General features: G+C 51.0%; 15 protein-coding genes across 15 annotated transcripts in view; 7 read left to right on the forward strand and 8 right to left on the reverse strand.

Moving 5' to 3' along the window:
• Window positions 1-285: 285 nt before the first annotated feature.
• BDZ99DRAFT_500897 (uncharacterized protein) lies at window positions 286-889 on the reverse strand (the record flags this gene model as incomplete). The annotated part of the gene is made up of 2 exons (XM_033723760.1): window positions 286-360; window positions 419-889. 2 exons carry the CDS (start codon window positions 887-889, stop codon window positions 286-288), a joined length of 546 nt encoding a protein of 181 aa, XP_033573816.1.
• Window positions 890-1,600: 711 nt separating this feature from the next.
• On the forward strand, window positions 1,601-1,942 carry BDZ99DRAFT_86521 (uncharacterized protein). The gene has a single exon (XM_033728980.1). It carries the CDS (start codon window positions 1,696-1,698, stop codon window positions 1,906-1,908), a length of 213 nt encoding a protein of 70 aa, XP_033573817.1. The 5' UTR covers window positions 1,601-1,695; the 3' UTR covers window positions 1,909-1,942.
• Window positions 1,943-2,811: 869 nt separating this feature from the next.
• Window positions 2,812-3,639, forward strand: BDZ99DRAFT_86532 (uncharacterized protein). Its single transcript, XM_033728981.1, has one exon. It carries the CDS (start codon window positions 3,044-3,046, stop codon window positions 3,491-3,493), a length of 450 nt encoding a protein of 149 aa, XP_033573818.1. The 5' UTR covers window positions 2,812-3,043; the 3' UTR covers window positions 3,494-3,639.
• Window positions 3,640-4,442, forward strand: BDZ99DRAFT_86537 (uncharacterized protein). The gene is made up of 2 exons (XM_033728982.1): window positions 3,640-4,303; window positions 4,360-4,442. The coding sequence occupies exons 1-2, from the start codon at window positions 3,785-3,787 to the stop codon at window positions 4,384-4,386; spliced, it is 546 nt and encodes a 181-aa protein (XP_033573819.1). The 5' UTR covers window positions 3,640-3,784; the 3' UTR covers window positions 4,387-4,442.
• A 481-nt stretch (window positions 4,443-4,923) lies between these two features.
• BDZ99DRAFT_465619 (cytochrome P450 3A3) lies at window positions 4,924-7,076 on the forward strand. Its single transcript, XM_033720587.1, has 4 exons — window positions 4,924-5,464; window positions 5,514-5,903; window positions 5,953-6,351; window positions 6,417-7,076. The coding sequence occupies exons 1-4, from the start codon at window positions 5,172-5,174 to the stop codon at window positions 6,841-6,843; spliced, it is 1,509 nt and encodes a 502-aa protein (XP_033573820.1). The 5' UTR covers window positions 4,924-5,171; the 3' UTR covers window positions 6,844-7,076.
• Window positions 7,077-7,199: 123 nt separating this feature from the next.
• BDZ99DRAFT_86543 (uncharacterized protein) lies at window positions 7,200-8,738 on the reverse strand. Its single transcript, XM_033728983.1, has one exon. The coding sequence runs from the start codon at window positions 8,516-8,518 to the stop codon at window positions 7,556-7,558; it is 963 nt and encodes a 320-aa protein (XP_033573821.1). The 5' UTR covers window positions 8,519-8,738; the 3' UTR covers window positions 7,200-7,555.
• Window positions 8,719-9,819, reverse strand: BDZ99DRAFT_448433 (kinase-like protein; the record flags this gene model as incomplete). The annotated part of the gene is made up of 3 exons (XM_033718066.1): window positions 8,719-9,192; window positions 9,220-9,453; window positions 9,514-9,819. The coding sequence occupies 3 exons, from the start codon at window positions 9,817-9,819 to the stop codon at window positions 8,719-8,721; spliced, it is 1,014 nt and encodes a 337-aa protein (XP_033573822.1).
• Window positions 9,820-10,452: 633 nt separating this feature from the next.
• BDZ99DRAFT_393878 (uncharacterized protein) lies at window positions 10,453-12,170 on the forward strand (the record flags this gene model as incomplete). Its single annotated transcript, XM_033715862.1, has 2 exons — window positions 10,453-10,502; window positions 10,577-12,170. The coding sequence occupies 2 exons, from the start codon at window positions 10,453-10,455 to the stop codon at window positions 12,168-12,170; spliced, it is 1,644 nt and encodes a 547-aa protein (XP_033573823.1).
• Window positions 12,171-12,528: 358 nt separating this feature from the next.
• BDZ99DRAFT_489991 (cytidine deaminase) lies at window positions 12,529-13,118 on the forward strand (the record flags this gene model as incomplete). The annotated part of the gene is made up of 2 exons (XM_033723027.1): window positions 12,529-12,658; window positions 12,721-13,118. The coding sequence occupies 2 exons, from the start codon at window positions 12,529-12,531 to the stop codon at window positions 13,116-13,118; spliced, it is 528 nt and encodes a 175-aa protein (XP_033573824.1).
• A 264-nt stretch (window positions 13,119-13,382) lies between these two features.
• On the reverse strand, window positions 13,383-14,497 carry BDZ99DRAFT_479240 (NAD(P)-binding protein; the record flags this gene model as incomplete). The annotated part of the gene is made up of 4 exons (XM_033722221.1): window positions 13,383-13,983; window positions 14,035-14,212; window positions 14,281-14,350; window positions 14,453-14,497. 4 exons carry the CDS (start codon window positions 14,495-14,497, stop codon window positions 13,383-13,385), a joined length of 894 nt encoding a protein of 297 aa, XP_033573825.1.
• Window positions 14,498-14,909: 412 nt separating this feature from the next.
• On the reverse strand, window positions 14,910-16,554 carry BDZ99DRAFT_393479 (uncharacterized protein; the record flags this gene model as incomplete). Its single annotated transcript, XM_033715848.1, has 3 exons — window positions 14,910-15,611; window positions 15,661-16,398; window positions 16,459-16,554. 3 exons carry the CDS (start codon window positions 16,552-16,554, stop codon window positions 14,910-14,912), a joined length of 1,536 nt encoding a protein of 511 aa, XP_033573826.1.
• Window positions 16,555-16,762: 208 nt separating this feature from the next.
• Window positions 16,763-17,811, reverse strand: BDZ99DRAFT_465624 (Co-chaperone Hsc20). The gene has a single exon (XM_033720588.1). It carries the CDS (start codon window positions 17,733-17,735, stop codon window positions 16,989-16,991), a length of 747 nt encoding a protein of 248 aa, XP_033573827.1. The 5' UTR covers window positions 17,736-17,811; the 3' UTR covers window positions 16,763-16,988.
• Window positions 17,812-18,604: 793 nt separating this feature from the next.
• BDZ99DRAFT_479243 (uncharacterized protein) lies at window positions 18,605-19,949 on the reverse strand (the record flags this gene model as incomplete). The annotated part of the gene is made up of 2 exons (XM_033722222.1): window positions 18,605-19,860; window positions 19,925-19,949. The coding sequence occupies 2 exons, from the start codon at window positions 19,947-19,949 to the stop codon at window positions 18,605-18,607; spliced, it is 1,281 nt and encodes a 426-aa protein (XP_033573828.1).
• Window positions 19,950-20,451: 502 nt separating this feature from the next.
• BDZ99DRAFT_465625 (uncharacterized protein) lies at window positions 20,452-21,682 on the forward strand. Its single transcript, XM_033720589.1, has 2 exons — window positions 20,452-20,868; window positions 21,030-21,682. Exons 1-2 carry the CDS (start codon window positions 20,496-20,498, stop codon window positions 21,431-21,433), a joined length of 777 nt encoding a protein of 258 aa, XP_033573829.1. The 5' UTR covers window positions 20,452-20,495; the 3' UTR covers window positions 21,434-21,682.
• Window positions 21,683-23,322: 1,640 nt separating this feature from the next.
• BDZ99DRAFT_500907 (uncharacterized protein) overlaps window positions 23,323-25,275 on the reverse strand; it is a gene marked incomplete at both ends in the record, with an annotated part of 4,347 nt that continues 2,394 nt past the window's right edge. Inside the window, one exon of the mRNA XM_033723761.1 lies at window positions 23,323-25,229. Coding sequence (XP_033573830.1) covers window positions 23,323-25,229 — 1,907 coding nt within the window. The remainder of the gene's footprint in view (window positions 25,230-25,275) is intronic.

A 25,275-nucleotide genomic window follows, 5' to 3' on the forward strand; every position in this document is an offset into this window, starting at 1 on the left:
CCGACTTTGCGGGATTACCGTGTCCAGATCACACATAGTCTATAGGATAATCAGCTCAGCTCTATCTATAATATCAGACTGGGATGTTGATCTAAGGGACATCTTGGCTTGCTTGCATAGCAGGTAGATGATCGTGCTTTGCTATTTGCTTGCTTTACTTAAAACCTTCAAATCTCATTCAGTTGAAAATTACATCGATATACTGAATCGGTAGAGTGGTATTATCAGCGAAGGAATAGTTATAGCGAAGAGACCTCGGCAGCTTGGATACTACTACTGAACTCTTCAAAACTTCGAGGTTCTTTTTGATGACCGTTGAGAATTTTCTTTCTTCCTTGAGCTTGATTGCCAACTAAAGTTCTATGATAAGATGAGTCAAAAAATCCAGCATCGTGAACGTCCATAACATTTGACTTACGGGCTTTCCTACCTTACCACTTTGAATAATGACATTCACGATGCAGGGAGCCTTTGCGTGAAATCCCTCGATCGGAGCCTTGCGCAACTCCTCGGGCGTCCGTAAGAGGAACCCCTTGCCGCCGCATGCTTCTGCGATCTTCTCATACCAGACTTCCCAGTCTAGTGCCCAGCTTCGAAGTACTCCTGGACCACTTGCACCACACACAGTCATCGCTTGTCGCTGGAGCCAGTCCTTGGCCGAGTTGGAGCCGCCGAAGTAGATACCACCATTGTTGATGACGAAGATCAAAACGTCCATTTGAAACCGTGCCATTGTTTCGACATCCATGCCGCTGAATCCGAAAGCACTATCGCCCTCGATTGCCACAAATTTCTTCCATGTAGTTGAACCGAATTTAGCTTCCGCAGCTATCCCATTGTATGCTTCATGCAGCAATGGCATACCCAAGGCCAGCGCCCATGGTGGCATAGGAGCCTGCATCTAGTCTGAGGCGAGGGCGCTCTATCGGGAAGACAGACTTAGAGATGTCCATGGTATTCGATCCCTCGGAAACGTAGACGATACCATCCTCCTAGGGTGGCGAAACTGAGTGGAGAGCAGTTTTAATCACATCGAAGGTATGTGCATAAGAGAGAGGAACTGTTGAATCGGCAGCAACTGCAGCAACTACAGCAGCTTTAACTTTATTCTTTTTCTGCACTTTAGGTAGACCATGACAAAATCGGAGGAGGCATCGAAGTGCCAATTTGTTAAGTGAAGCAATAGCCGTGGGACTACGATACTAACATCGCCCACAATTCCCAAGTCAGCGTGACCGTTATTTCGTCCAATCTCTTCGGAAGATATGTCTATCTGCACACGCCAATAGCTGGAGGCGGTGGTACCTGTTCTACAGCATCAATGTCCTTGGGAGACTCGACAGGATCCAAGTCCGCAGGCAGGCCCACGAAACCAGTTCCTGGCCTTCCATACCATGAACATCTGTATGCATTTGCTATGGCTTGGGGTGTAGCAGCGAGGTTTGTTGGTCGTATTGAGAGCTTTGTGTGGGATGTGAGGAGGGATATAGCGTGGAGCTCCTGAAAGGCGCGTTTGCCGACGAGATAGGTCTCACTAGAACCACCGAGAAGCAATAGAGGGGAACAGTTAGCTGATGAGTTCCGACTTGATCCAGAGTTAGCGAAAATGCACTTTCTAGTTCAGCTAGGGACCTGTTCAGTGTCGAGCGAGTAGACGTCGAGGCACGACTGCTTACTCCTGCAATTGCGTGAAAGATGCCCGGTCCGCCAACGACCAGACATAGTCCGGGCTTGCCAGTCAAGTACTCATATGCAGTGGCTGCACAGCTCGCTGCCTGCTCGTTGCGGAAGCCGATGAATCGTATGCCTAGATTGATGGCTCATTCTGCGATGTCAGAGAGGGAAACTCCAACGAGTCCGAAAATGACAGCGACCCCAAGGTCCCGCGAGGTCTGGGCAATGACATGAGTACCTGTTAATGAACTAGGTGCCATGGAGGAATGTTCCACTGGGCATCTGCGGGACGACTTTCGATGTTACATGATGTTGTTTGTAGAACAGATGAGGAGAAAAGAGCCGAGGCCTGCCCAAACGCGACTCTTCTGTGACGAGACGCGCTGCATACCCAAGTGGTACCTGGACATCAACTCGTAGACTGACAACACTTGGCATGTATATACCAGACGGGTGTTACAACGGGGAGAACCGTGGGTCGACAGAGGAGAAACCAACGGTACTGCCATCCGCTTATTCTATTCTAAGGCAGACACGCACATTTTTAATAGAATCATGTACCTGTGATATTCCACACTCATATCATTCTTTTGATTCTCTCACTCCCTCAATCCTATTCCACTCACCCAGCCATGGCGAATGCTAAATGCCAAAAGAAGAACAGCAAGGGCGATCATACTCGAGATTGTGTCCTGTATGACCCCAAAGACGCCGAGCTCTCCAACATCTGCTCTGCCACGAAAAAGGACGGTCAGCGATGCTCCCGCAAGGCGAGGACTCCCAGGCCAGGCTGAGCGCCAACATGCACCCAACGCATCGACTGTGGCTCCAGAGCAATATATTGCAGAGCCATCGAATTATGCGGAGAAGAATGTCGATGCCCACTCGAGCTTCTGCCAGTTCGCTGGCTGTTGTGCAGCAAGCATGCGGAGGCGCCTAATCCCTTTCCTTGCTATTTACTCCAGATACCGGTCGAGCTCCGACTAATGATTATACGTTACTTGTTCCTAAATACCAGAAAGTAGGTCGTCTCGTACACTGCATCGTCATAAGTCTATGTACACTACTTTGCCACTGTGTGCAATACCTCGATCCAGTTTCGAAGATCTGAACTTCACAAGCCTGAGCTTACTATCAAAGGCCGATGTCTTCTTTCCGCAGAAAAACCGAAACCGCTGATAGGAGTGGCAAAAGATTGAGCGCAAACCTATAGCGAAGCACTGTGAATACCCTTATTTGTGAGCACTTGCTTACACTTGCACCTTTAGGTCGATCTTCTCTGAGAATCAACATCATAATCAAGGGCATGTCAACACCAGCGTCTTGGTAGTCAACAAGCAGATATCACAGGAGGCTGAGAGCGTCCTGTATGGCGAGCTCCCACTCACTGTTAGAAATCACAGGCAATCAAGTTCAGGCTTTAGGCAAAACCTACCATGTTAACCACTATACGTCAGCAGACCAGGGGCTGTCAATGTTTCCAACTTGCTTACTTCCAACTACTGTACTTCAGAACATACAATGTGTTGAATTGGGTATTTTGGTCTTCACACAAACTGGGTATCTGGACGATCAACTCTGGGAAGACTTGACGCTATACCGCCTCCGCTACAACATCCGTCGAGTGCAGCAGCTTCTCGCGGCTGCTCCTCACCTTCGAAGCGTACGGGTTCAGCCCCATGTTCAAACTCTGCGCACCACTTGGGACAGGGAAGAGATCATTGCTGCCGCCATTTTCACTTTGAAACCGCTCAAATCCTGGCGTAGCCTGAGAAGTGCTGTCCTAGAAAACGTCGTCGTCCATTTATGGGATAGCTAGACTTGGAAGCTTTCTCCCGATCCCTCTCACAAACCCGTTAGTATTTTGCCACACGGATACCGAGGTAGCGACAAAAACTACGACTACCCAGAAGATACCATTTATGCCGATTACCAGAAGAGTTGGAGGTCTCTTGCGACAGGAAATGCCCCCGCCGTTCCCGACTCCCTTCTTCTGAAAGAATTGGAAGTTTTCACTTCCATCATCAAATGGAATTTTGCAAACTCCCGCAATTTCAACATAGGGTCGGTTCCTATATGGGACTTTACTGAAACAAAGCAACCAAGCCCAATGGCACATGTGGCATTGGAAGCGGAGCATCACCATCTATTCGAACAGCTCAATGCCAAGTTGAAGAAACACTGGATCAAGTACTGCGAGTACCATCGCGCAAAGATTTTCCTGGCATCCTTGGACACGCGGGAGGAACTGAAGCACCTATTGGGCCTTTGGCGTGTATTTCGGGCAGTCGAGGACCTTTTTTTCAAATTGTCTTATCCTCCCGATTCACCGGATTCACCGGACCGGATGGCAAACCTGCGCCGCCCGCCAGACCTGCACAGCCCGCCAGACCTGACGATGCGATACTTATTACACCCAGACACCCTTGAAGCCTACGAAATTGATGGGCCCGCGTGTCTTGCTGAAATCGTCCGATCTTACGAACACCGCCAGCTCCTCCAGTTTGACAGCCTCTATAGTCCGTTGAATGAGCGCGAGGGGGAAGTGTTACAGTGGCAGGATGATGAAGGCAATTTACACCTTAAACAGGGCGAGAGGACCTGGGTACGCCTGCGTACGCCGGCACTGGTAAGTTGACCTTGACGCTACCCTTGTATGCTTGTGTCCTCTGCTAACAGGCACAGGTGAGGGAGTTGAGGGGCAAACATTGATGATCGAAGTTCGGGAAATATATCGGCATTGTCTGACCGTCGGCAGTTTTCTCGGGACTGACACGTGTCGAAGCCTTATATCTGCGCTTTCCTGCAACTGTCAAAAGTACCTCAACAGACCTTCAGGGATCGCAACAAGATGTGCCTTTGGTATTTTGAGCCACCTGTAGAGTCGTTGGGTGGCCCTGTTGCCGCAATTCGTGAAAGACGTGAAAGTTCCAAAATCGGCGAGGGGACCCGGAGGTCTAGGACAATACAATCATCTATCACGTTTGACGCTGAATCAAGGTTGATCATATTATGTGCTACTTTCGCTTGAATGTAGATAGACATGGCACAAAGCGAGCTATTTCAGATCTTAATGACAACAATGCCTCTTTCGTTTAACGTCTAGAGGATTAGCCCATGATCAGTGACCTAAAAAACCACGAGGTCACGTGCAAGCCGCGCCTCTCTACGCCAAGAGATTCTTCCCCACACCCGCTCCAGGAACTAATTCAGCGACCGCACGGTAGCGCTTTTTCTGACCGCTGACCCCGAGTTATCTCCACAACGTCACTTTCGATCGCGGGGTTGGAGGCTGGACCAGAGCGGCTGGAAATATCGGCTTCTCAGCAACCTTGATCGACTGTTGCGATTGGGCGAGGGGGATCGGCTTCGCGGAGCTTAGCGCTGATATTGGAATCTTTCACTCCTCTAAAACAGGCATAAGCTAATATAAGACTGACACGTTCGCCTTCACATATCTTCAATCAACTAGTCACGAAGGAACACAACCCGCCAATATGTTTCTATCCTTCCTGTTCACTTGGTACTCCCTCTTGGCAGTTCCAGTTCTTTACTATCTCCTTCCATACATCCGCAATTGGCAAATCAGAGATATACCAGGCCCGTTCCCTGCGGCATGGACAAACCTCTGGTTGCTCTATCAATGCCGTCAAGGAAAGCGATACCTCGCTGTTGACGACGCACATAAGAAGTACGGCACACTGGTCCGCATCCAGCCCCATCATATCTCAGTTGCGGACGCGGATGCGATCCCAATCATATACGGACACGGAAACGGTTTTCTAAAGAGGTATTATACTCTATACGAAGACATGGGGCGTTTCTGACTTGTTCTTCAGCGAGTACTATGATGCCTTCGTCTCCATCCAGCGCGGGCTCTTCAATACCCGTGACCGCGCTGAGCATACCCGGAAACGCAAGACCGTCGCTCATACCTTCAGTGCCAAGTCGGTTGGCCAGTTTGAGCAGTACATGCACCATAACCTCGAGGAACTGGTCCAGCAATGGGACCGCATGGCAGCGTCGGCAAAAGGCGGGTATGAGCACATGGATGCGTTGAACTGGTTCAACTACCTCGCTTTCGACATCATTGGCGACCTAGCATTCGGTGCTCCTTTTGGAATGCTAAAAGAAGGGAAGGATTTCGCAGAGGTTCGCTTGACGCCTGATTCGCCGCCAACGTTCGCTCCAGCTATCGAAGTGCTGAACCGGCGTGGTGAGGTATCCGGGTATGTCGACTGTCGTTTCTTCAATGAATATATTAGCTGATTGAATTAGGACTATTGGTTGTCTCCCTCAGATTAAGCCCTACGCTAAACACTTTCCCGATCCGTTCTTCTCACAAGGAATGAAGGCAATCGAAAATCTAGCTGGCATCGCAACGGCTCGCGTCAACGCCCGTTTGGCTGCACCTGAGACCAAACGCGTCGATTTACTCGCCCGGCTCATGGAGGGCCGCGATGAACGAGGCCAGAAGCTCTGCCGTGAGGAATTGACCGCTGAAGCACTCACCCAGCTCATTGCTGGCAGCGACACGACGAGCAACACGAGCTGTGCGCTGCTGTACCACTGCCTGAAACACCCAGAGGTGATAAAGAAACTCCAAGAAGAGCTAGACCAGGCCATTCCAGATGTAGATATGGTTCCCGAGTTCGCCATGGTGAAGGACCTGCTCTAGTACGTTGCTTTTAGTCTTCACCTTACTACTCCACTACTACATTCAGCTAATCATAGAAACGTAGTCTTGATGCCGTGATCAAAGAAACAATGCGGATCCACTCAACATCTTCCCTCGGCCTCCCTCGCCAGATCCCCCCCGGACCAGGGATCACCGTCTGCGGCCACCACTTCCCGCAATTCACCGTTCTTTCTGTACCCGCGTACACGATCCATCACAGCACCGCCATCTGGGGCGCCGACGCTGAAGTCTTCCGCCCAGAGCGCTGGGCTACTGCTACAGAGGCGCAGAAAGCCGCCTTCATCCCATTCAGCTACGGCCCGCGTGCCTGTGTGGGCCGAAACGTTGCGGAGATGGAATTGATGCTTATTGTATCAACAGTCTTCCGGCGGTATGAGTTTGAGCTGAGGCAGGGAGAGTTGGAGACGCGGGAGGGGTTTTTGAGGAAGCCACTGGGGTTGCAAGTTGGCATGAGGCGACGAGAAGTGTAGTGGCATCGTGGGCGAGGGACTAGTTGATCAAGAATAAATGTGCTTGTATACATCAGCTTGCAATGAATCATCTCTAGTATCCTTAAATATGCAGGCAATGCCTATTTGCTGAAAGCGGAATCGGATAATGGAATTAGAGTCAAAGCTCTTAGAAAGTGAGCTCTTAGAAGATAGTATTAAAGAAACGCTTAAACTAGATACATCTAAAATAGGTTAAAAACTCAATAGACATCAAAAGATAACAATAATATTGACATGTGAAAGGTCGTGGAATTGATTCGCCGTGCTACGATGCTCTTGTTCATGCCCAATTCTTCGCCTCCAGCAATCTCGACTACTCAAGAAAGTCCAGGGCCTTCTGCATAAAAAAAAACCTGAGACATGAAATACTGCAATGAAGGAGATTCTGTAAAAGACAGCTCGGGAGATCAATTACAATCAGCTTGTACTTGACGAGCTCACGACGCCGGCTTTGGCTCTTCGCAGCTTTCGCGCTCACTTTCGTTCCGCAGCTGCCTCCTCTTCGGTCAAGCGTCTCAGCGTCACACGATACCCACCGCTGTCTGTTTTGGCTTTGGCCGTTCCTGGTGGAGGTGTAGCGCTTTTCTTTTTTCTGTTCCACTCGCGTTTTGCCGCTAAGTTTTCTTCGGTCAAGTTCAACACACAAAGTTCAGACCCCATTTCATCTGACAATACGAAAGACTCAGCGGTTTCACCGGATTTGCATATGGTGACCCGGGAACCATATACGCCGGATCCGTGGCCGTAATTCCACTTTCTCCTCTTCTTCACGCTCTCGTTGTGCCGCCTCTTCCTCTTCTTTACGTTTTGCAGCTTCAAGCTGCCTTGCCTTCCTTCTGGCCTCATAACGCGCGTGCCTTTCGGCTATCTCATTTGCAATGCGCTCTTCTTCAGCCTTAGCTGTCTCTGCCTCGGCTCTCATCGCGGCCTTGCGCGCTTCACGTCTAATGCTCCGTTCTTCACGTCTAATCCTCCATTCTTCCTCAGTCTCGATCCTTTCCTTCTCCGCCTCTGCGGGAGCCTTTCGCCGAGATTCGTCCTTCTTTTTACTGTCAGATGGCCGATGTGAGTCACGGCGCTTGCGGCGTTGTTCAACCTCTTCCTCAGCAGAACGAACTGAACGAACTGAACGACGTTTCGCCTCTTTTTCCGTTTTCCGTTCCTGGTTTCTAGGACTAGACTTTTGTCCTTCCTTCTTGTTTCCTTTACCCTTGTCCTTGCTTACGTCATTGATCACTTCTCTTGCATTCTCCCTAGCCTTTCCAGAACTCCCGAGAGCCCTTGCTGCTGCAACGAGAGAGATCCCGCCGATGCTAGCATCATTCTCTCGTCTTATTCGGGCTATAACCGCGCGATCTCTGTCTTGTCTCTGACAATCATCGTTCGCCATATCACCTTCTGAAGGCCCCCCCTTCAGGTCTCTGATGATAGCTTCATCCAATTCGGGTGTTTTCTCAAGCGTGTCTCGCACAACATCTTTGCCTGGCCGACGCTCTATCGAGGATTTGGCCTTCGATATCAAGTTGCTCGTATCGGAAATTTCCCCCCGGTGCTGCATCAAAATGAGCGTCTTGTCATGAATCATCACATTGGACCCGTCACTGTTTCCGGGCCGAGGCCGCACAGCTTGCGGATCGTTGGTACTAGTTGCCATATCTGATAGCACAATATCGGGTGCTGCTCCGTCTATGGTGCTCCAGCATCCGGAGGCTTCATTAAGCCACGTGGGATTCGTTTGGTTAGTGGTTGACTTCTCCAAAGAGACAGCGAGGATGGCTGGACTGGATGGAGGCTCGGACCTGAAATATGTTAAAAAAAAAAAAATACTTAAGACGAGATCTTTGTTGAACTGAGTTACCTCTCGAATTCTACCGAAGATCGTGGAGATGAAGGTCTCAGAGACTCCATCCAAGTGTGTTCTTCCGCTATTGGCGCAGTCGGGCGATCTTTAGGCAGCGGAGCCATCAAGCTTTTGACGAAGTCGCAACCCTCTCCGCTGATATCATTTGACAGCATCATCTCAACGGGAAATGGGGAGGTTCCTCTAATATATGCGCCCAATGACCTGGCAAACGGCGCTTGACCTGTGAGAGCACGGAATACAATCTCGCCTAGTGCCCATATATCTACAGCTGTCGTATACTCGTTTCCGAATTTAAGCTCATTGGAGTCGAGAAGGCCATTTTGAACCAAGAGCTCTGGTGCAAGGAATCCGGGAGTGCCGCTAAACGTTCGTAGAGCTGTGAGGCCGTCTTCTGCTCGCTTTGAGATTCCAAAATCTCCGACTTTGACCCACCAGTCCGGGCTTTTGGACTTCACTAAAATATTCTGGAGAAGAATTTAGCCATTAGAAACGAGGAAAAGCCATGGTAATCTTACAGATGGCTTCAGGTCGCGGTGGGCGAAGCCGTTCTCATGCATGAAGGATAACGCCTCCAAAATTTGGAAAGTTATCTGCTGAACTTCTTTCTCTGGCAGAGGCGAGGACAGATAGCTTTGAAGATCCCCGTTTGGAAAGTACTCCATAGCAATGAAGACACTAGCATCATTTTCGTACCATCCGTACGACTTGACAAAGCAAAGTTCGTACTAGTTTCCATGATGTTAGCATAGCAAGATGATGTGAGGCTATCGTGACAAGATACTAACCTTTTCATGAGAGAATTTAGCAATAGCCTCGAGCTCACGACCGTAGCTAATCGTGTTCGAGCCGCGCTGAATCTTACGGATCTCCTTGACTGCTCGATATCTGGCATGCTCGGCCGTGAGCTTTTCAAGCCATACTGTTCCAAAGGAGCCTGATCCGAGGCTCTCTCTGCGTTCCCACCGCTCTTCTCTTCTCACCTTCCTCTGTCGCGGTGTCTCTCCGGAGACGTAGTAGACATGCTGAGTGTACTTTGAGGAGAATCGAGTTTTCAGCCGGGAATCTCTGACGAGGTCTGAAAAAGCAAGCATATCGACGATTTTAGGAACGGTTGATTAGGTTCTCGGACTACGCTTTGGAAGCCATCAAAACTAACGCCTATTCCGCGGTAATGTCAATCTTCTATCGCAAGGCTGTTCAATGCCCTAAGCAGCGACGGAAGGCAGATGTGAAGGCATGAATACGGGATACAAGACAGCCCCCTTATAGGATCAAGGTACCAGCGCGATTAGAGAGAGAGGATCTCAAAGTCAGAAATGATAAGATTAAAGGCTCAAGTGGAGCGTGTAGGCTGAGGTCTCGAGGCTGAGGGCGCTTGGAGGGGTCAGGTGATGAGGCTGCATAAATCATGCAGCATTGTAAGCCAAGCCACAAATCAGTATGCAGGCCTGCGGGCAGTTCTAAAGTGGCGCTTCCGCGACCTTGCAACCATAAAGCTGTGCCTTTCCCCCAAACCTAGATTCGTATCTTTACTGTACCGACAGAAAAGCTTTCGGGAAGCCGGTCGATCCTCTTCACGCTTCTCACAAGTCTGCTGAAGGAGGAAAACAACAGACTATTAGCGTTTGCTCTCTCAAGGTGTTCGAACTCTAACCCTACGCCTACTTGGCTTTTCGAATATCCAGCACGTGATCAACTCAGCTGCTGCCTAGGTGTACGGCAGAATGGCGGAACTGGCCCTGGGCATAGTCGCAACTGTTGACTTGGCCTTTCGGTACGTTGAGTTTCCATATAAAGTTTGATAGTCTGACGTGAAACCTAATCAATACTAATGCAAGTTTCCCCTAGATATGGCAATCTCCTAGTCGAAACCTACAAAACCTTCAAAGGCGCGGAAGCGGATGTAGAAGAGCGGATTTTGACAGTGGAGGCACACTGGTACCGAACGAGGCAACAAGTTGAGTTCCTCCAAAAGATATGGAGCACCCTAGACGATGAATTCCAAAACATACAAAGCAGAACCCTGCGAATGTTGGTTGGCAAATTAGAAGCAGCAGTTGCGCAGATTGAAAGAGTGCAGAAGAAAAAGAATAAGGACTGTGAAACGGAAAACAAGATCGGAATACGAAAAATGAAGTATGTTCTAGTCAAGGATAGCTTGGACAAAGCAGTTCAGGAGTTCGAATCGTGGCAGAAGATGTTCAATCCGTCCTGGTTCTTGATAATGAAGGTCGCGAGTCCTGTCATTGATCAAGAACTAGAGGACGACAGAACTGAAGTCGGCTCTATAGTGACTGCAAGAGGTTTGAGAGACTCGTTGAAGGAAGAACCGCAAATTGCGACCAAGATCTTCCTCCCTGAGAATGGTCTCGTTTCAGCTAGTCGAACCCGAATCCCTTTTTCTACGGCCGAATTGATACAACGGACGCCGACGAGCAAGTTCTCGATCCTAGACTCGGTTGCAGGTGATCCAGAGGTCAACATAAACATCCTGAATAAAGATGTTAGAGACCTCGCTCGCAAACTTTCGCGGGCAGATGCACTTACATTCGGCCTACTTGAATGCAAGGGTGTCGTGAAGGTCTTTGAGCCTACCAAGAAAAAGATAGTGTCTTTCGATTTCGTGTTCAATATCCCAGAAGGACTGCAGCATCCTAAAAGCTTGAGGGGCATTCTACTCAAAGCAGATCAGGATCTTTCATTGAGCGCGCGCTTCAAGGTTGCTCAGCAACTGGCTACGTCCGTCAGCTTCATTCACACCTACGGATTCGTCCACAAAAGCATCCGGCCCGAAACGGTCTTGATATTCGAAAGCCCCAATTCTACCCTGGCAGCGTCGTTTCTCCTCGGATTTGAAAAATTTCGGATGGCAGAAGGACGGACAATGCGTCTTGGAGACTGCGTTTGGTACAAGGACATCTATCGACATCCTCGACGACAGGGGCTGAAGCCTGAAGATGAGTACAGCATGCAGCATGACATCTACAGCCTGGGGGTATGCCTATTGGAAATCGGATTGTGGGATACGTTCGTGGTGTATCAAGATGAAAAGACGACTGATCCTGCTCCATCTCCGCTGCTCGGTGTTCTGCAGGATCAAGAAGAAGACGAGGTCAAGAAGGCCACTCTGGTAAAAGATGCGCTTGTAGAGCTTGCCACAAAGATGTTACCCAGCCGAATGGGAGACAAATACACAGAAATAGTCGTCACATGCCTGACATGCCTAGACGAGACTAATGCAGACTTTGGCGATGATACTGAGTTCGAGGATGAAGATGGCGTTACGATAGGTGTTAGATATATTGAGAAGGTACGTGCTTTGCGTAGTTGTCGATTTCTCAAGGTCGAACCAATCGTACTGACGCGTTTAGATTCTCCTCCAACTCGAGTGTATATCCATCTAATTGTTCTAGTTAGTGTTGTTTTGTCGTCGTCATGTTAAATAGTTTGTTTGATAGAATCATGCAAAAAAGGCAGAATTGGTGTCTCCAATTGGTAAAACTCTTACCATGCAGTACCCCTAGACGCGTACCACGCTGTAGCTATGCTATGACCCATATTTAGCATGCTGAATTGTACCTAGACGTACAAGATGTGAAGTCATTAGCGACCTATGCGGTTAACACTGTCCCTCGCAGATAGTGATGTAATGATGGAAAGGAGTATTGCAAACATGGATCAAGCAACAAGCCATACTTCGTAGTGAATAAGCTTAGCTCCGGATTGGGACTAGTTTTGATGTCCGCAGAGTGGCCTTTAATAGGCCCCTCTCTCCCACCTTGCTCGTTCCCCCCTTCACTATGTCCACGATCGCACCTGAAGTCTCCGCAGCGCAAACCCTAGAGACCAACGCTCTCATCCACGGTCTATCCACCGTAGAAATCCAGGCACTCACCACAAAATGCCTTGAAGCACGCGAAACGGCTTATTGTATGTCTATACCGCCGCATTCACCACTGTCCGATAAGCTCACTAACACACCAACCCACCAGGCCCCTACTCCCTCTTCCGCGTCGGCTGCGCCATTCTCCTCAAATCCTCCTCTACCATCATATCCGGCGCCAATGTCGAGAACGCGTCGTATCCGGTCGGCACCTGCGCCGAGCGCGTGGCCATGGCCACTGCTGTAGTCCAGGGCCATCGCCTGGGAAGCTTCAAGGCTATCGCGGTAGCTACCGATATGGATGCCTTCTGTAGTCCCTGCGGCATGTGTCGGCAGTTTCTACGAGAGTTTTGCGAGCTGGATATGCCGATATTTATGCATAATGCTAGTGGGGCGTATGAAGCTAAGACAATGGGGGAATTGCTGCCGATGAGCTTTGGACCAGATGCGTTACCGCCCAGGGAAGTGCTAGAAGCGCGGAGGGAAGAGAAACCGAAGACGGCGTGAGCGTTTGTGAAGGCGTAGGAGTTGGAGTCATGGCTATAGAGACTAAAATCTTGGTTGATAAGGACGGGTTGTGAGCTGAGAGCGTTTTCGTTGGACAATGCTGACTGCTCGATTAGAGGTGGGATTGTGAGTCTCGGTGCTACTCTAGACTACGCAAGTCTCACAATCAACAGAAAGCTCGAGATAGGACCCCAGTCAAGGATTCATAGATCATTTCAAATCGTCTTTATCATTCATTGCTCTTGTCTACGAATCACCCTATCTCTAGATCGGGACAGTCAACGGATTCATGACACTTGCTCCTCCATCAACCACCAGATTTGCCCCGGTGATATAACTACTGAAGCCACTAGCCAAGAACCCAGCCACCCTTCCCACCTCTTGTGGAAGACCCGCGCGTTCAAGTCCTACAATAGCCTTCTGCGCTTCGGGACCCTGTAAGCTCGACGGTGGCAGCTGAGAGCTCATGCCACGCATATCGAATCCCTTAAGATCAACGCCAATATCAATCTGACCAGGCGAGATACAATTTATCCGTATGCCGCTTCCCTTCAGCACCGAAACACCAGCCCGTACAACCCCCAAAGCGGCGTGAGAGGACATGGTGAAGCATGGCCCCCAACAACCGCCGTATGTGCTTGCAACAGAGCCAACTACTATGATGCTGCCGTACGCTTGGTCCTTAGGTGCAGCGTTGGGATAGCTGCCCTTCGGAGTTGTCTTGGCCATTGCCGGAGGCGCATATTTGAGGGCGAAGAAGGGGGCCATGGAGTTTGCTTCAAAGCATTTTCGGAGGTCTGATGGGGAGGTCTCGGCGATAGAAGGAGGGCCCAGAAGACCAGAGGATGTAACCCATACGTCGAGCCTAATTGCGATACGTTAGTCTTGGATGCTACAGCAGGTTCATGTCATGTACCGTCCCCAGGAGTTCAGCACATCGTCGATCAAGCCCAGTGTATTCTCTTCGCTGGTGATCTTATATGGGTATCCAATGACCTTTGTATTCGGGTATGCCTTATTCACTTCTGCTGCCAATTGAGCGTATGGTTCGTCGGGAGTTGAAGAGCAGGCGTAGATGCAGGCGGCACCGTGTGCTAGTAGTTTAATGGTCAGAGCATAGACTTCAAATTGGACAACCTTTTTAGAGTATTCCCAGTCATACCTGCAAGCTCAGTGACGATTGCCTTTCCAACTGGTTGCGTTGCGCCTGTGACTACACAAACAAACCCATACTATACACCAGAAATGATCAGTCCACTTGCGCAGAGCCTCTCCCAGAGATATTGCCATATAAGGGATTCTAGCTCTTAGAACATAGAAAACGAGTGACCTACAAGTTTTCCATCAGCCCTGTACGGCGAGAAGTGCTCCGAGTTCATGTTCTCTTTCCCTTCAATGGCAATGCCGCCGCCGTGTACATTATCCATAGTCACTTATCGGGCAACGCGATTCTAACAACCAAAAGCTAACGAGGCCAACACGATCGGTCATGTTGGGATTCTTCGCGATCTGCAGGTCGCCGAGGTGCAGATGACCCTTCATTCCGGCAGCGTGGTGAAGTCCACGGGGCGCGGAGATGCATGACGACAAAAGCAAGCGGCTTATCGCTCTTATCGGAATGCGGGGAGTGGTGTCTTGAGGGTGGCCCTCTCAATTTTGGCAAGCATAGGATCTCCGAGGCTTTGGCAGGGGAGGTTTGACAGTTTGCTCGATGGACACGTTGTTCAGAGTTGAGAGGCTGGAAAAGAATGCTCGGAATACAACTAGCTAAAGAAGGATCCAAGGCGACATCTACAACTCATCCTTGTAGACTTCTTCACTCCCCGCGTTCTCTTCTTCCTTCGCCTCTTCCCGCTCTGCTTCTTCGCCATGTTGCTGGCCCTTATTTGAATTGTGCGAGTGAGAGCCCTGTTCATCTTCATCTTCTGCCTCGATAATGCCTCGGTATTCTCTTCCACGTGGCGTATCCACTAGTTCAAGCCTCCATCCCTTTTTGCCTGCCAGTTTCTGCAAATTCCTCTTCATCTTTTCCACATCCTTGGGATCATTGATGTTGAGCTTCTTCAGCTCCTTTTCGGTCATCGTCTTCCCATCACTGCTGGCAACCGTGCCAATGTAGATGTCCTTGCCACCTCCAGCGACAACCGACTTTTCAATGACCTTTCCTTCTGAGCCAACTAGTCTTTTGCCGCCAACTTCGATACCACCAATGGTGGGGCGAGGTTGCCTTTCAGGGTCCTTGGTTTCTTGCTCTCTAGCTAATGCCATCAATTCCTCGGCGGCATGGAGATCAGCTGAAATTGTACTCCACGCCGCGATATCTTCGGTAGCGATGACGGGCTGGCATTTAATAGCATTGGGCCGATTATCCTGTGGCGGAAGAAACGCAACGTCGTTGCAGAGCTTGGGCGTATAGATGACCATCAAATAAGAGCAGGTTGCAATTTCCTTGATCATGCCGATGCGGTCGGCAGACCCCTGGTTACAATGGAACTACGATCGATTAGCCACATATCATGAGAAAGCGAATAGATATACTCACCTGCACTTCAATCTTGCGCTCCTTGCCAGTGAGATCACACTCCGTCCCACCGCCGAGTCTCTGCACCATATACCTGGTGCTGCCCTTAGTCTCTAGCTTCGCCAGCTCCATAGTTTTCTTCCCATCATCTGGCTCTGCATCCAACGTCTTTCTAGAGCTTTTGCTCTCGCCACTGGTCTCGTCCACCCCCTTCTTCCCACCCCTCCCCTTACCCTTCGCGCCTGGAAATTTCCCTAAGACGAAGCTCTTGACATCCGGATCTTCCACCGGCGGATAGATAGGCACGCCTTTACTCGGCGGCAGCGAATGAAACTGCTTAACCTCATCCTTATAGCAAAAGCTGTAGCTCCACCAGCCACTAAGGAAGTAAATGCAGTTCCCCTGCATCCCCTCAAGCAGCTCCCACCCACGATCCGTCGCGCGCATCAACTCTTTCTCCTCTTCATCTTTGACCTGCTCTGGAGTGGCCGTTGTGTTCTGCTCCGGCGGCTCCACCACGGGTATGCTGCACAAGTAGCGCTGGCCATCTAACACTACGGCCTCGTACGTTTCCTCGCCACCGTTGAACTCATGATTGCCCTCATTATGCGAGTTTCCGGTCGGCCGCTGGCCGGTAGATAGTCCCTGCGTCTCTTGCGAATCCGGGGCTGCGGAGGGAGATTGGCGCGAGGCAGCGTGCGCGAGGCGCGATGATGCGAACTCTTCTGTTACGAAGGAATCGGGGAAGACGACTTCATACTACAAAGAGGTGAGGATCAGGTATTGGTACTTTGAGAGGGAGTGCGTGGGCAAACAAACCTGCGGAAAAGCCAAGAGGTCGTCAAAGACGCTGAAGGCGTGCGGAGAGGCGAGGACGAGTCGTAGGAACGCGGGGAGCGCCCAAAAGCCCTTCATTGCTATCGCATTGAGTATTGGGAAATAGGATAAACGACAGAAAACTGTAGAGGCGGTGTTGGTGGATTGCGCAGCTGGTGGCAGGGTCTTTGGAGACAGATGTCAAATCCGCAAGCAAGCTGTCAAGAGCGATGGCCATGTGCAAGGGTATATAAGCATTCTTGGAATTCACCGCCTAACAATCAGTTTCCAGATATCTGATAGATGAGAATCGAGCTGTTACACATTCATTCGTAATTTCTTGATAAAATATCAGGGTCGAAGCCCTATATCCACCGTCAAAGCTACTTTCAATTCGCTGGAGGCGTGAACTAGAGAGACATCTCGAATCTTGTATCTGAACTAAATCGGATTCACTATAAAAGGCCACGATGTGAGAACGTGATCAGGTACGGGTATCTCAGCCTTCAACATCCTAGGACAACCTCAGCATCTCAATGTGCCAGCACAATAGGCTTGCCCTTCTCCCAGCCATCCAAACTCTCTTTAATATTGACCCAATACCTCAACCGCACCGCCTCACTCTTCGCCAACTCAACGTCGTCTTTCTCAAACGCGGCCTCTAGCACCTTTGCGCTATTCTGGATCCTAGCATCGTTTTCTTCCTTCATCTCTACCAGCTCCGCTTCGTCCTCAGCATCCTCGATCCGCTCTCGAGTATCCAGAACCTCCAGCAACAGCTCCGAATCCTCGACCTTTGCTGTCTCGTCCTCGTGGATATCAATTCCTTTCAACGAGAGTAGGTATTGCGCACGGAGCAGGGGCGACTGCAGCGTCTTGTAGGCTTCATTGATGCGCGCGGATAGCGCTTGCGCCTTGTTCTTGTCCTCCGCTGGGTGCAAATCAGGATGCGCACGCGCTTGCAGTTGCAGGAATTCCTTGCGTAGTGACGGTAGGTCGACTGAGAAGCGTCCGTGTGGTGGCGGGCCGGAGGGTAGGGATTGCGGAAAGAGGTGGTAGTGGGTATGCGATTTCAAAGGCTCTTCTCTTAGATTGTGCAGATTCGTCGTGAAGGTTCTTCGGCGTGAAAAGGGCAGTGGTGTGGAAGTTTGCGAGCTATGGCAGTTGCCTGAGAGGACGCAGAGTCCTGCTACTCGGGAAGCCGGCCGTGATGCGAGGGACGAGTCTGACGCGACAGCTGCTCGTAGCCATGAAAGTGTCGCTGGAGAGATGGAGCGCATTGTTTCTAAGGTCCTGGAGGTTTTCGAAGACTGTGGTATTAGGAGAGTGGGGAATGACGGAGGATCGAAGAAAATGTGAAGCGCGGACATCGCGGAGACCGATGTCGCCGCCACTTTGACGAATGGATATGATTACATCATCGGCACGTGACATATGACCTAGAAAGACAGTTGTGAGGTCTGCCAATTGGTATTTCTTGACGTCTACCTTGTAAACGTTACCACCAAAATGCTATGTTTCTACGGAGCATCTTTAACAGCACCATGCGCTTCGAAAGGTCACAACGCTTTATAGCCGCTGGAATCTACGTATCGTTCATGACTGCCCTTTTTTGTTCTTGAGTAATTGAAGTACCCGCCTAATAGCCTCAGCTAGTAGAGTGATGTGATTTAACAGTGTCTGATACTCGCACTGCCATCCGTGCTATGCTTTCATCCTCCTTCAAAGGTGGATAGGGTGCCTAAACGGTTTAGCCTTGCACCCTTGCCCGCAGAATCATTCAAATGTATACCGAGAATGAACAATACAGACTTTGATTCATAGTCTAAAAGACCCAAGCGGATATTACAGGCGGAGATACCGGCGGCGGTCTGGCTGATACCTTGAAGCGCAGTCAACCTCTGCGGCTAATTCTACGGACCCAAAGCTCATGCAGCACTAAGATAAGATTACAATCGTTACCGAAAACAATAAATCTAAAGACGATGAAGTCACCATGTGGATGTGAGTTTCAAACGAGATCATAGGCGTACCGTCGTGAGCTTGTGCGAACTCATTTGTGGCTGCTTGAGGTTCCTCAATGAACTCCCGAAATCCGACCTGACTGACCTGATACCTTACGGCGCTACCCTCTACTACGTGACAAGGCTCATGATCCACGATTGTTGGCATCCTGGACCCTCTTCTCAAAATCGTGGAGCAAATCTTCCATGACCGCCAGCTCTTTTTTGAGATCCTTGTTGAGCTCGGTCATGTTCTGGTGCATATGCTTGCCCGGAATAATCGTTGTAATATTTTCATCCTCCCTAACTCTTTGCCAAGAATTCCGCAGGTATTTTGCGGTGTATTCTGGGCTATGTAGTGCGGGATTCGAGAGGTGTTCTTGGTGCGGTAGCCACTCCTGGGGCCAGGCTTGCAGCTGTCGAATATTTCGCTTTAGATTGGCCATTAACCAGTCGAGCTTGCTTATTTCCATGTAGAGGTGACGGTGAAGAGCTTCCAACACTCTAAGCTGTCGAGCTTTCGTTTCCTTCACTTCCGATTCCCCCTTTTCTGCGTAATATATATGTTCTTTCTTTGCAATTTCGAGCCACAGGTACTCGGTCTCAACGACTAACTCCTTTTTCATTTGCTCGAGTGTTTCGATACAATCTCGAAGCTCGCTTTCGGACCCTTCCCAGGAATAGTCTATGAAAGGTTCGGCTGTTTCGCTGATTCTGATGGCTTGGAAAAAAGGGGCGCTGCCTGGGCCAAAGACTTGAGCGCGTGAATGAGTGCGTGGCACAGATGGTCCGGTTTCTTCTGAACTTCGCGGGTCAATTATCGGCATCGCAATGCTAGGTGTCGGCTGTTCACCTGGCAATTGACGCTGAAATGCAACTGCTCTTTCTATCTTTGCCCTTAATGCCGGCATTTCTCGCTTTTCTAGTGCGTCCGTCCACTCCTTTCCAAAATATGGCGAGCTCAACCACCACGCCGAATGGCCCCCAATCATGGCCAAGCTAGCATAACGTCTCCAGCCCGTGACATTTAGAAAAGGGCGTTTGAAAGTGGCGACCAGGAGTCCAGCCATGACCCCTCCCATGACCAAGTCGTCTGCACTCTTCTTTCCACTGCTTTCCCACATCGGAGGCCGGATAGGCTCGATTCCTGCCCTCACTAGCGTGGGCCGAACAAACATTTCCTCATTTGTGCGCTGGATGGCGGGACATATAACAATGGCTGGCAGGGCCAAGGAGCCAATATTCCTCAGATAGTGGCCTGGTAATGCTTTCCGCCGCAGTAGTTGAAATCCAGAAAGAACAGCGGCACCTGCGAAACTAAATATAGGCGGGCCGACTGTGATAAATCTATCTGCGAAATAAGGATCTGGTTCCCTTGGTGAGATGGGATGTTGCCCTTCGCCTGCTATGATTTAGCCGCGATTCACGGTTTGTTTCCTGAGGGAGTGGACTCTTTCTGTACCTACCTAGCGGTGCGAACAGGCGCGTCATCGTGAGCAACGACGCGTCAAAGAATAATTTGCGTGTCTGGGATATTGAACGGCAGGAATCTGGCCATTTAAGCGCAATTGAGGAGGTCTGGCGGGTAGAGTAAGAGACGAAATGCTAGATTTAGGAGGCGATGTTGAGAATGAATGTTGCACCGCAGCGGCTGGGATCGCTTCTTGACATCGGGGACGCGTAAATTGATAATAATGCGCAAGTCCATTCACAAATGTAGAGCACCTGCTCTTGCCAGCTATCAACTGTGTCATATCCCTCCTCTTGCGGTATAATTGCGGCCCTGGTTCTTCGGTCTTGAATGCACATCAATTTATGGAGAGCATTCATGTCCAATTGAGCGTGTTTGAACCCTGAAGAGCTATAATGACCCGTGCTGATTTTGCATAACTTAATTTTATGTACACCATACGTGGTGGGCAGTCTACGCGGTCCCGATCCGCTCCATGGGTGACATCACTTCCACATCAACACCAAAACCACCCCCTTCTCTCTACCTTCACACCTTCAAAGTCTACCACACTACGAACAAATAAAATGAACTTCCCAAGAAGCATGCTTACCCCTACTCCCACCGTCCCTGCGCCCATTGAAGCGCCCGTCTTACCCTGGAACCCCACACCTAGTGACACTATCCTTGTTCGCTCGTACCTTGTCCACCTCAAGCTCCCCACCGAACTCGCCCTCACCATCATCGATTACGCCCAGTACTATCCCATTGTGCACAGTCGCAGAGATGAGGAGCTCAAAGTCATAGCGAGTAACTACAAGGGGAACAGTGCAGCGGCACTGTGCGTGGTGTCAGAACCGATACCAGCAATCCAAGACGGCGAGCGGATCAAGCGTAAGACCGTGAAATTCAGATTGCGGAGTCATGATCAAGGATGGGGGGGAGATCCTGGGTGTCCAGGTAAGCAAGCCATCATGCTACATCATATTTGCTGCCTTGAAATCAAATCCCTCTACCCTACCACTCGTTCCACCACGTAACATATCTCTCTATGACACTCCCATGTACACCAGTTCATCCATCCAGGTTCCTATGCTATTTACTAACTCATACCACCTTAGGCACATACAACGGCTCCTACACCTGGTTCGAAGCCAGCATCCTACGCCCCTCCGGCAGCGCAGAAGTCACACCCATTCCGCTCAACCTGTTCATAAGCCCACGCCCGACAAGCAGCAGCCTGGACCGCTACCATGTCTCCCTCGTTGCACCTCCAAATGCCCCTGACGACCCCGTTTGGCACATTCAACGGAACATGTGCGCCTCGCCGCAAGAACGCACTCACGAAGTGGAGTGGCGAGAAGGCTCGGCTTTCGATCCCTCGCTAGGAAGCGGTGACGGGAAAGGCTTCTGCGAGACGCTGCAGCCAGGGGACCGGATCGCGATATGGGCGCGAGCGTTGTACCCGGGATGGTTGAACTGTGTGAAGGAGGCCAGCATGGAGGTCTTATTGGAGATCGATTAGGAAAGCGACTAACAAATGCCTACGGCCTAGACCGCTATATGAGGCGCTCGATACACACTAAATGGCCGCTAATCCCTCTTTGCCCCCCTTCTCGGTGTCAATCTCATTGTGTAGCGGAGTCTATAGTGGGTGATATACCCAAGAAGGAAGTCAGTCATTCGAGAATACGAGTACGGACCTACTCCTACTGAAGCACCTCATGCCGCGTTGCGCTGCAATTAAATTTAATCCTCGGTCTATCCTACAGCTAACACCGAAGATCCTGCCTCGGACCATTCTCCTACTCCATGTGACACAAGACACTTTACCTCATTGCACTCAACACGGTTCAGCACAGACCACCTTAAAAGTACCAGACCACTATGTTCAAAGTATTAGCCTCCTCGGGTCTCCGCTACGGGGGTCGCACTAACTAGATCTACCAAGAAACGCTTACCGGAGAGTCCCACCAACACTATTTGCGTAACATTAACCCTCCATTACGCGACTACCTCTGCCCGTCTCACCGTCAACCCGTAAAGACTAGCGGATCCGTAGCTTCCAGATCCTCCTCGCCACCCTTCACTGGCGCGGGCCTTCAACGTCGCCGCCCAAGCTGGACCGCGGCCGAAACTCAATACTCAAACACGGAACATCGTGCGATGCTACACACGCCAGGAAAAACGGAGCTAAACCCCCAAACTACTCCCGCAACCCCCCAAAGCAAGAAAATGCACGCAAGAGAGTCAGACAAAAAAGCTGCAGATAACGCACACCATCCCAGCCACCAACACACCAATACACACGCCTGGAGCCAGCCTTCCAGCAATCATCCCTGCACCACACTATAAACGAGCGATACCCTTCCTTCAGCCGTCGTCAGAAAACACTCGGAGTAACCGCACACCTCTCTAGCCGCCTCGCAGAACCGTGACCGGTGAAACAGAAACCACCCCCCTTGCACCCGCTATGGAGTACTGTAGGGGTTAATCACCGCACACACCCCTGGCAATCATCGCAATCGACCTTCAACTAGGGTTATCACCCGCCGCCACTAGCGCATATTGTATCGCAAATCGCTAAGCCGATCCTTCACTTCAGCTACTGTTTCTCGTTAGCGGCGAAGCCATCGAATCAGGCAATCTTTTTCTCGCTCCTCGGTAGTTAGGGAGGGTAGTTTTGCTTAGTGAAAGCGCAAAATCCGAGCTTCAGCCGCATTATAGGCTGTTATTACTGCATTGCGCCTAGTCTATGCGAAACGCCCCCCTTGCTGGTCTCAGCTGGATTCGGAGGGCCGCGCGCTAGGCGCGATGGGGGAAAGCAGTAAAGACAAGATCGGAAATAGTAAGCGTGGTATCGATAGGATTCCTCGCTTCTTATGTAAAGCGTTAAGGGTCTATTACATCATGGTTTCAGGAAGCCAAGGAAGGGGGGGGGGGGGGGGGGGCAGGACACGTGTGAAGAGTGCAAATCGGTTTGATTTGTACATACATAAATACCATTTTGGGGATGCGACTAATTACGAGCGTTTATGAGAATAATTTGGGGGACAGTGGTCTAATAGGGTATCTGGTATGGAAAGCAAAAATGCAGGATCTCTCCCTGAAGTATCCAAACTAGCCGGCAGCTGGACGCATGCGCTCTCCGCAAGAATGCAAGAAATGAAACACGTTTTGCTCACCCTATGACAAAGGGGAATAAGAGATATCGGGGACGTTTGGTGCAAAGCTTGCCCCGCCATATGCCATGACCCGCCAAAACGCCTGTCTGCCAACTAACGCCGTGCGAAATGTGCCATCCTTATTTACGCCTGTTGTTGAACGCCAGATGGATAGTAAAAGAAATCGCTAAGTGTCATGGCTCCGCTCCAATTTGTGATTTTAATCAATCTTTCGGGTTGCGGAAATCTCTCACGCGGTCATCTTCACCTCGCCACCCTTCGCAGTGTCTTGATCAGAGAGATGTATCCGATCCTGCGTGTTCCCTCTCCTCCGCCGCGTAATCATAGGTTCATTCTCCTTCGCATAGTCAGCGCCAGGCACGTCGCCGCGGTCGACTGCTTTGCGGGGCGAGGAGCGCACGGCGGCTGCTTCGAGGGTGTTGCCGCGGCGGCGCCGACCTTCAGCTACTGTGGTGGTAGGAAGCTGAGCAGGCTCAGGCTGGGGAGTCAAAGGAGCAGCGGCTTTGGCGGCGCGTTCGGAAGTTGTGAGGTAGTGCTGGCGTTCGTTTTCGATGCTCATGCGGGTCTTGTCTGCGCTATCAGGACCGGGAGTGCGCTGTTGCTCTTGCGATGCTGTCATTTGAGAGTCCTCTGTCGTTTGAGAGTCCGGCACTCCCTCTACCGTCTGCGTCTGCCCTTGCGTTTGAATCTGCACAGGCGATTTGGATTGTTCGCCCGTCACTGGTTGGCCAACACTCGGCGATCGCGAATCCACTCCGACTTCACGCATCTCAACGTCGCCGTCTCCACCAGAACCTGCACTCGTCACGGGGCTGACATCGCTGCTTGCGACTCTACTCTCCCCTTCAATCGTCAGCTTGATCTGCTGGCCCCTCGCCGCCGCAGCGCCCGCATTCGCCAGTGCCGCAGAATCGAAAATCTGCTTTGCGTAGTCGTGTCCGCGTCTCGCTTCATCTAACCCCTCTGGGAACATCCGTCGCATGATCATCTGGTGCTTGTGCTGCGACGCGGGGCCCGCGTCCTCGCCGCCTTCCATCGGGCTCGGTGATTCGTCGCCTGCTCCGGTCGAGTAATATAAGCCAGACGTCGGTGTATATTCTCGACTGCCTTTCTGTTCTTCCTTGCGAGCGTGCACCTTGCGGAGATTGGCGGCCGAGGATTGGGATCGCATATCTGGGCGGCCGTCTTTGCGGATGAGGATGCCGTCGGCATTGCGAATGGGCTTCGTCCGCGTCTTCTTCATGTGCGAGTACGGGTCTTGACCGACGAGATTGATGCCTGGGCCCGGAGTAACACCTTGCATGCCCATACTGACGGAACGGCCGCTAGAGCTAGTAGGGCGGGAAGCCCTGGCCGCAGAGGCATTGCCGCCTCCACCAGAGCCTCGTCGTACGATATCACGACCTTGTTTGTGTTCGCCGGGCATATAGTAGCCGTTTGGGCTGGTTTGCGAGTTGACTCCGGTCCAATCCTCCTTTTCCCATTCGGGTGTTCCCAGCTCGGCGTCCACGACAACGGGCGCGCTCTTACGCGGGCGTCCACCCCGGCTGCCAGGACCACCGCCACGGCCTCTCCCTCCGCGGCCCGGTCGGTGATGTTCAATTGGTATACGCTGTGACTCTGGACGCCAGCTGTGGTCCGGTGGGCCGTCCTGCGTGTTGTAGGCGATGAAGTTGTGGGAGACGATGGAGGCTTCGCTTAACGAGTCATGTGATTGGCTTTGCGACTGTGGAAGAGACTGGATCTGCGGTAGCGCTCGCGAATCGGTGTCCGAAGTGTCCATTTGGTCGTACTGGATCTGTTGTGGTGGGGATCGGTGCGGTGTTTGGTTTGGCTCGTACGCCATGCGAGGCTCGATTGGCGCCAGCTTCGGGCGTTTTGGCGATCCAATAGGCTGACCTACCATGTCGTGTGGACCTTCCGGCCCGTTTGGGTGACCACGCTTCATGTTAGAATTGACGGTTACCCACCCGCTCTGCTGCTTTTCGGCCTCGGCATGCTGTGAGTTCACTGGCGTCATATGGCTCGGGCCTGGTGTTTGGTGGGCCGGGGATTGATGGGACGGAGTCTGATGGGCTGGTCCTTGATGTGATGGGCTCTGATGGGTTGGTCCTTGGAGAGATGGACTCTGATGGGCTGGTCCTTGGAGAGATGGACTCTGATGGGCTGGTCCTTGGAGAGA

Source organism: Mytilinidion resinicola, assembly GCF_010093595.1.
Source record: "Mytilinidion resinicola strain CBS 304.34 unplaced genomic scaffold BDZ99scaffold_15, whole genome shotgun sequence".
In the NCBI taxonomy this organism is placed as follows: Eukaryota; Fungi; Ascomycota; class Dothideomycetes; order Mytilinidiales; family Mytilinidiaceae; genus Mytilinidion; species Mytilinidion resinicola.

What these genes read in the sequence shown, in the direction of transcription:
- BDZ99DRAFT_86532 (XM_033728981.1), top strand. Translation starts at nt 3,044, where the DNA reads ATGGCGAGCTCCCACTCACTGTTAGAAATCACAGGCAATCAAGTTCAG.
- BDZ99DRAFT_86521 (XM_033728980.1), top strand. Translation starts at nt 1,696, where the DNA reads ATGCCCGGTCCGCCAACGACCAGACATAGTCCGGGCTTGCCAGTCAAG.
- BDZ99DRAFT_465625 (XM_033720589.1), top strand. Translation starts at nt 20,496, where the DNA reads ATGAACTTCCCAAGAAGCATGCTTACCCCTACTCCCACCGTCCCTGCG. An exon ending in GGGAGATCCTGGGTGTCCAG is followed by an intron (nt 20,869 to 21,029) that starts GTAAGCAAGCCA and finishes ATACCACCTTAG; the next exon opens with GCACATACAACGGCTCCTAC.
- BDZ99DRAFT_465624 (XM_033720588.1), bottom strand. Translation starts at nt 17,735, where the DNA reads ATGCGCTCCATCTCTCCAGCGACACTTTCATGGCTACGAGCAGCTGTC.
- BDZ99DRAFT_465619 (XM_033720587.1), top strand. Translation starts at nt 5,172, where the DNA reads ATGTTTCTATCCTTCCTGTTCACTTGGTACTCCCTCTTGGCAGTTCCA. An exon ending in GGAAACGGTTTTCTAAAGAG is followed by an intron (nt 5,465 to 5,513) that starts GTATTATACTCT and finishes CTTGTTCTTCAG; the next exon opens with CGAGTACTATGATGCCTTCG. An exon ending in CGGCGTGGTGAGGTATCCGG is followed by an intron (nt 5,904 to 5,952) that starts GTATGTCGACTG and finishes TGATTGAATTAG; the next exon opens with GACTATTGGTTGTCTCCCTC.
- BDZ99DRAFT_86543 (XM_033728983.1), bottom strand. Translation starts at nt 8,518, where the DNA reads ATGGCAACTAGTACCAACGATCCGCAAGCTGTGCGGCCTCGGCCCGGA.
- BDZ99DRAFT_86537 (XM_033728982.1), top strand. Translation starts at nt 3,785, where the DNA reads ATGGCACATGTGGCATTGGAAGCGGAGCATCACCATCTATTCGAACAG. An exon ending in GCCTGCGTACGCCGGCACTG is followed by an intron (nt 4,304 to 4,359) that starts GTAAGTTGACCT and finishes TAACAGGCACAG; the next exon opens with GTGAGGGAGTTGAGGGGCAA.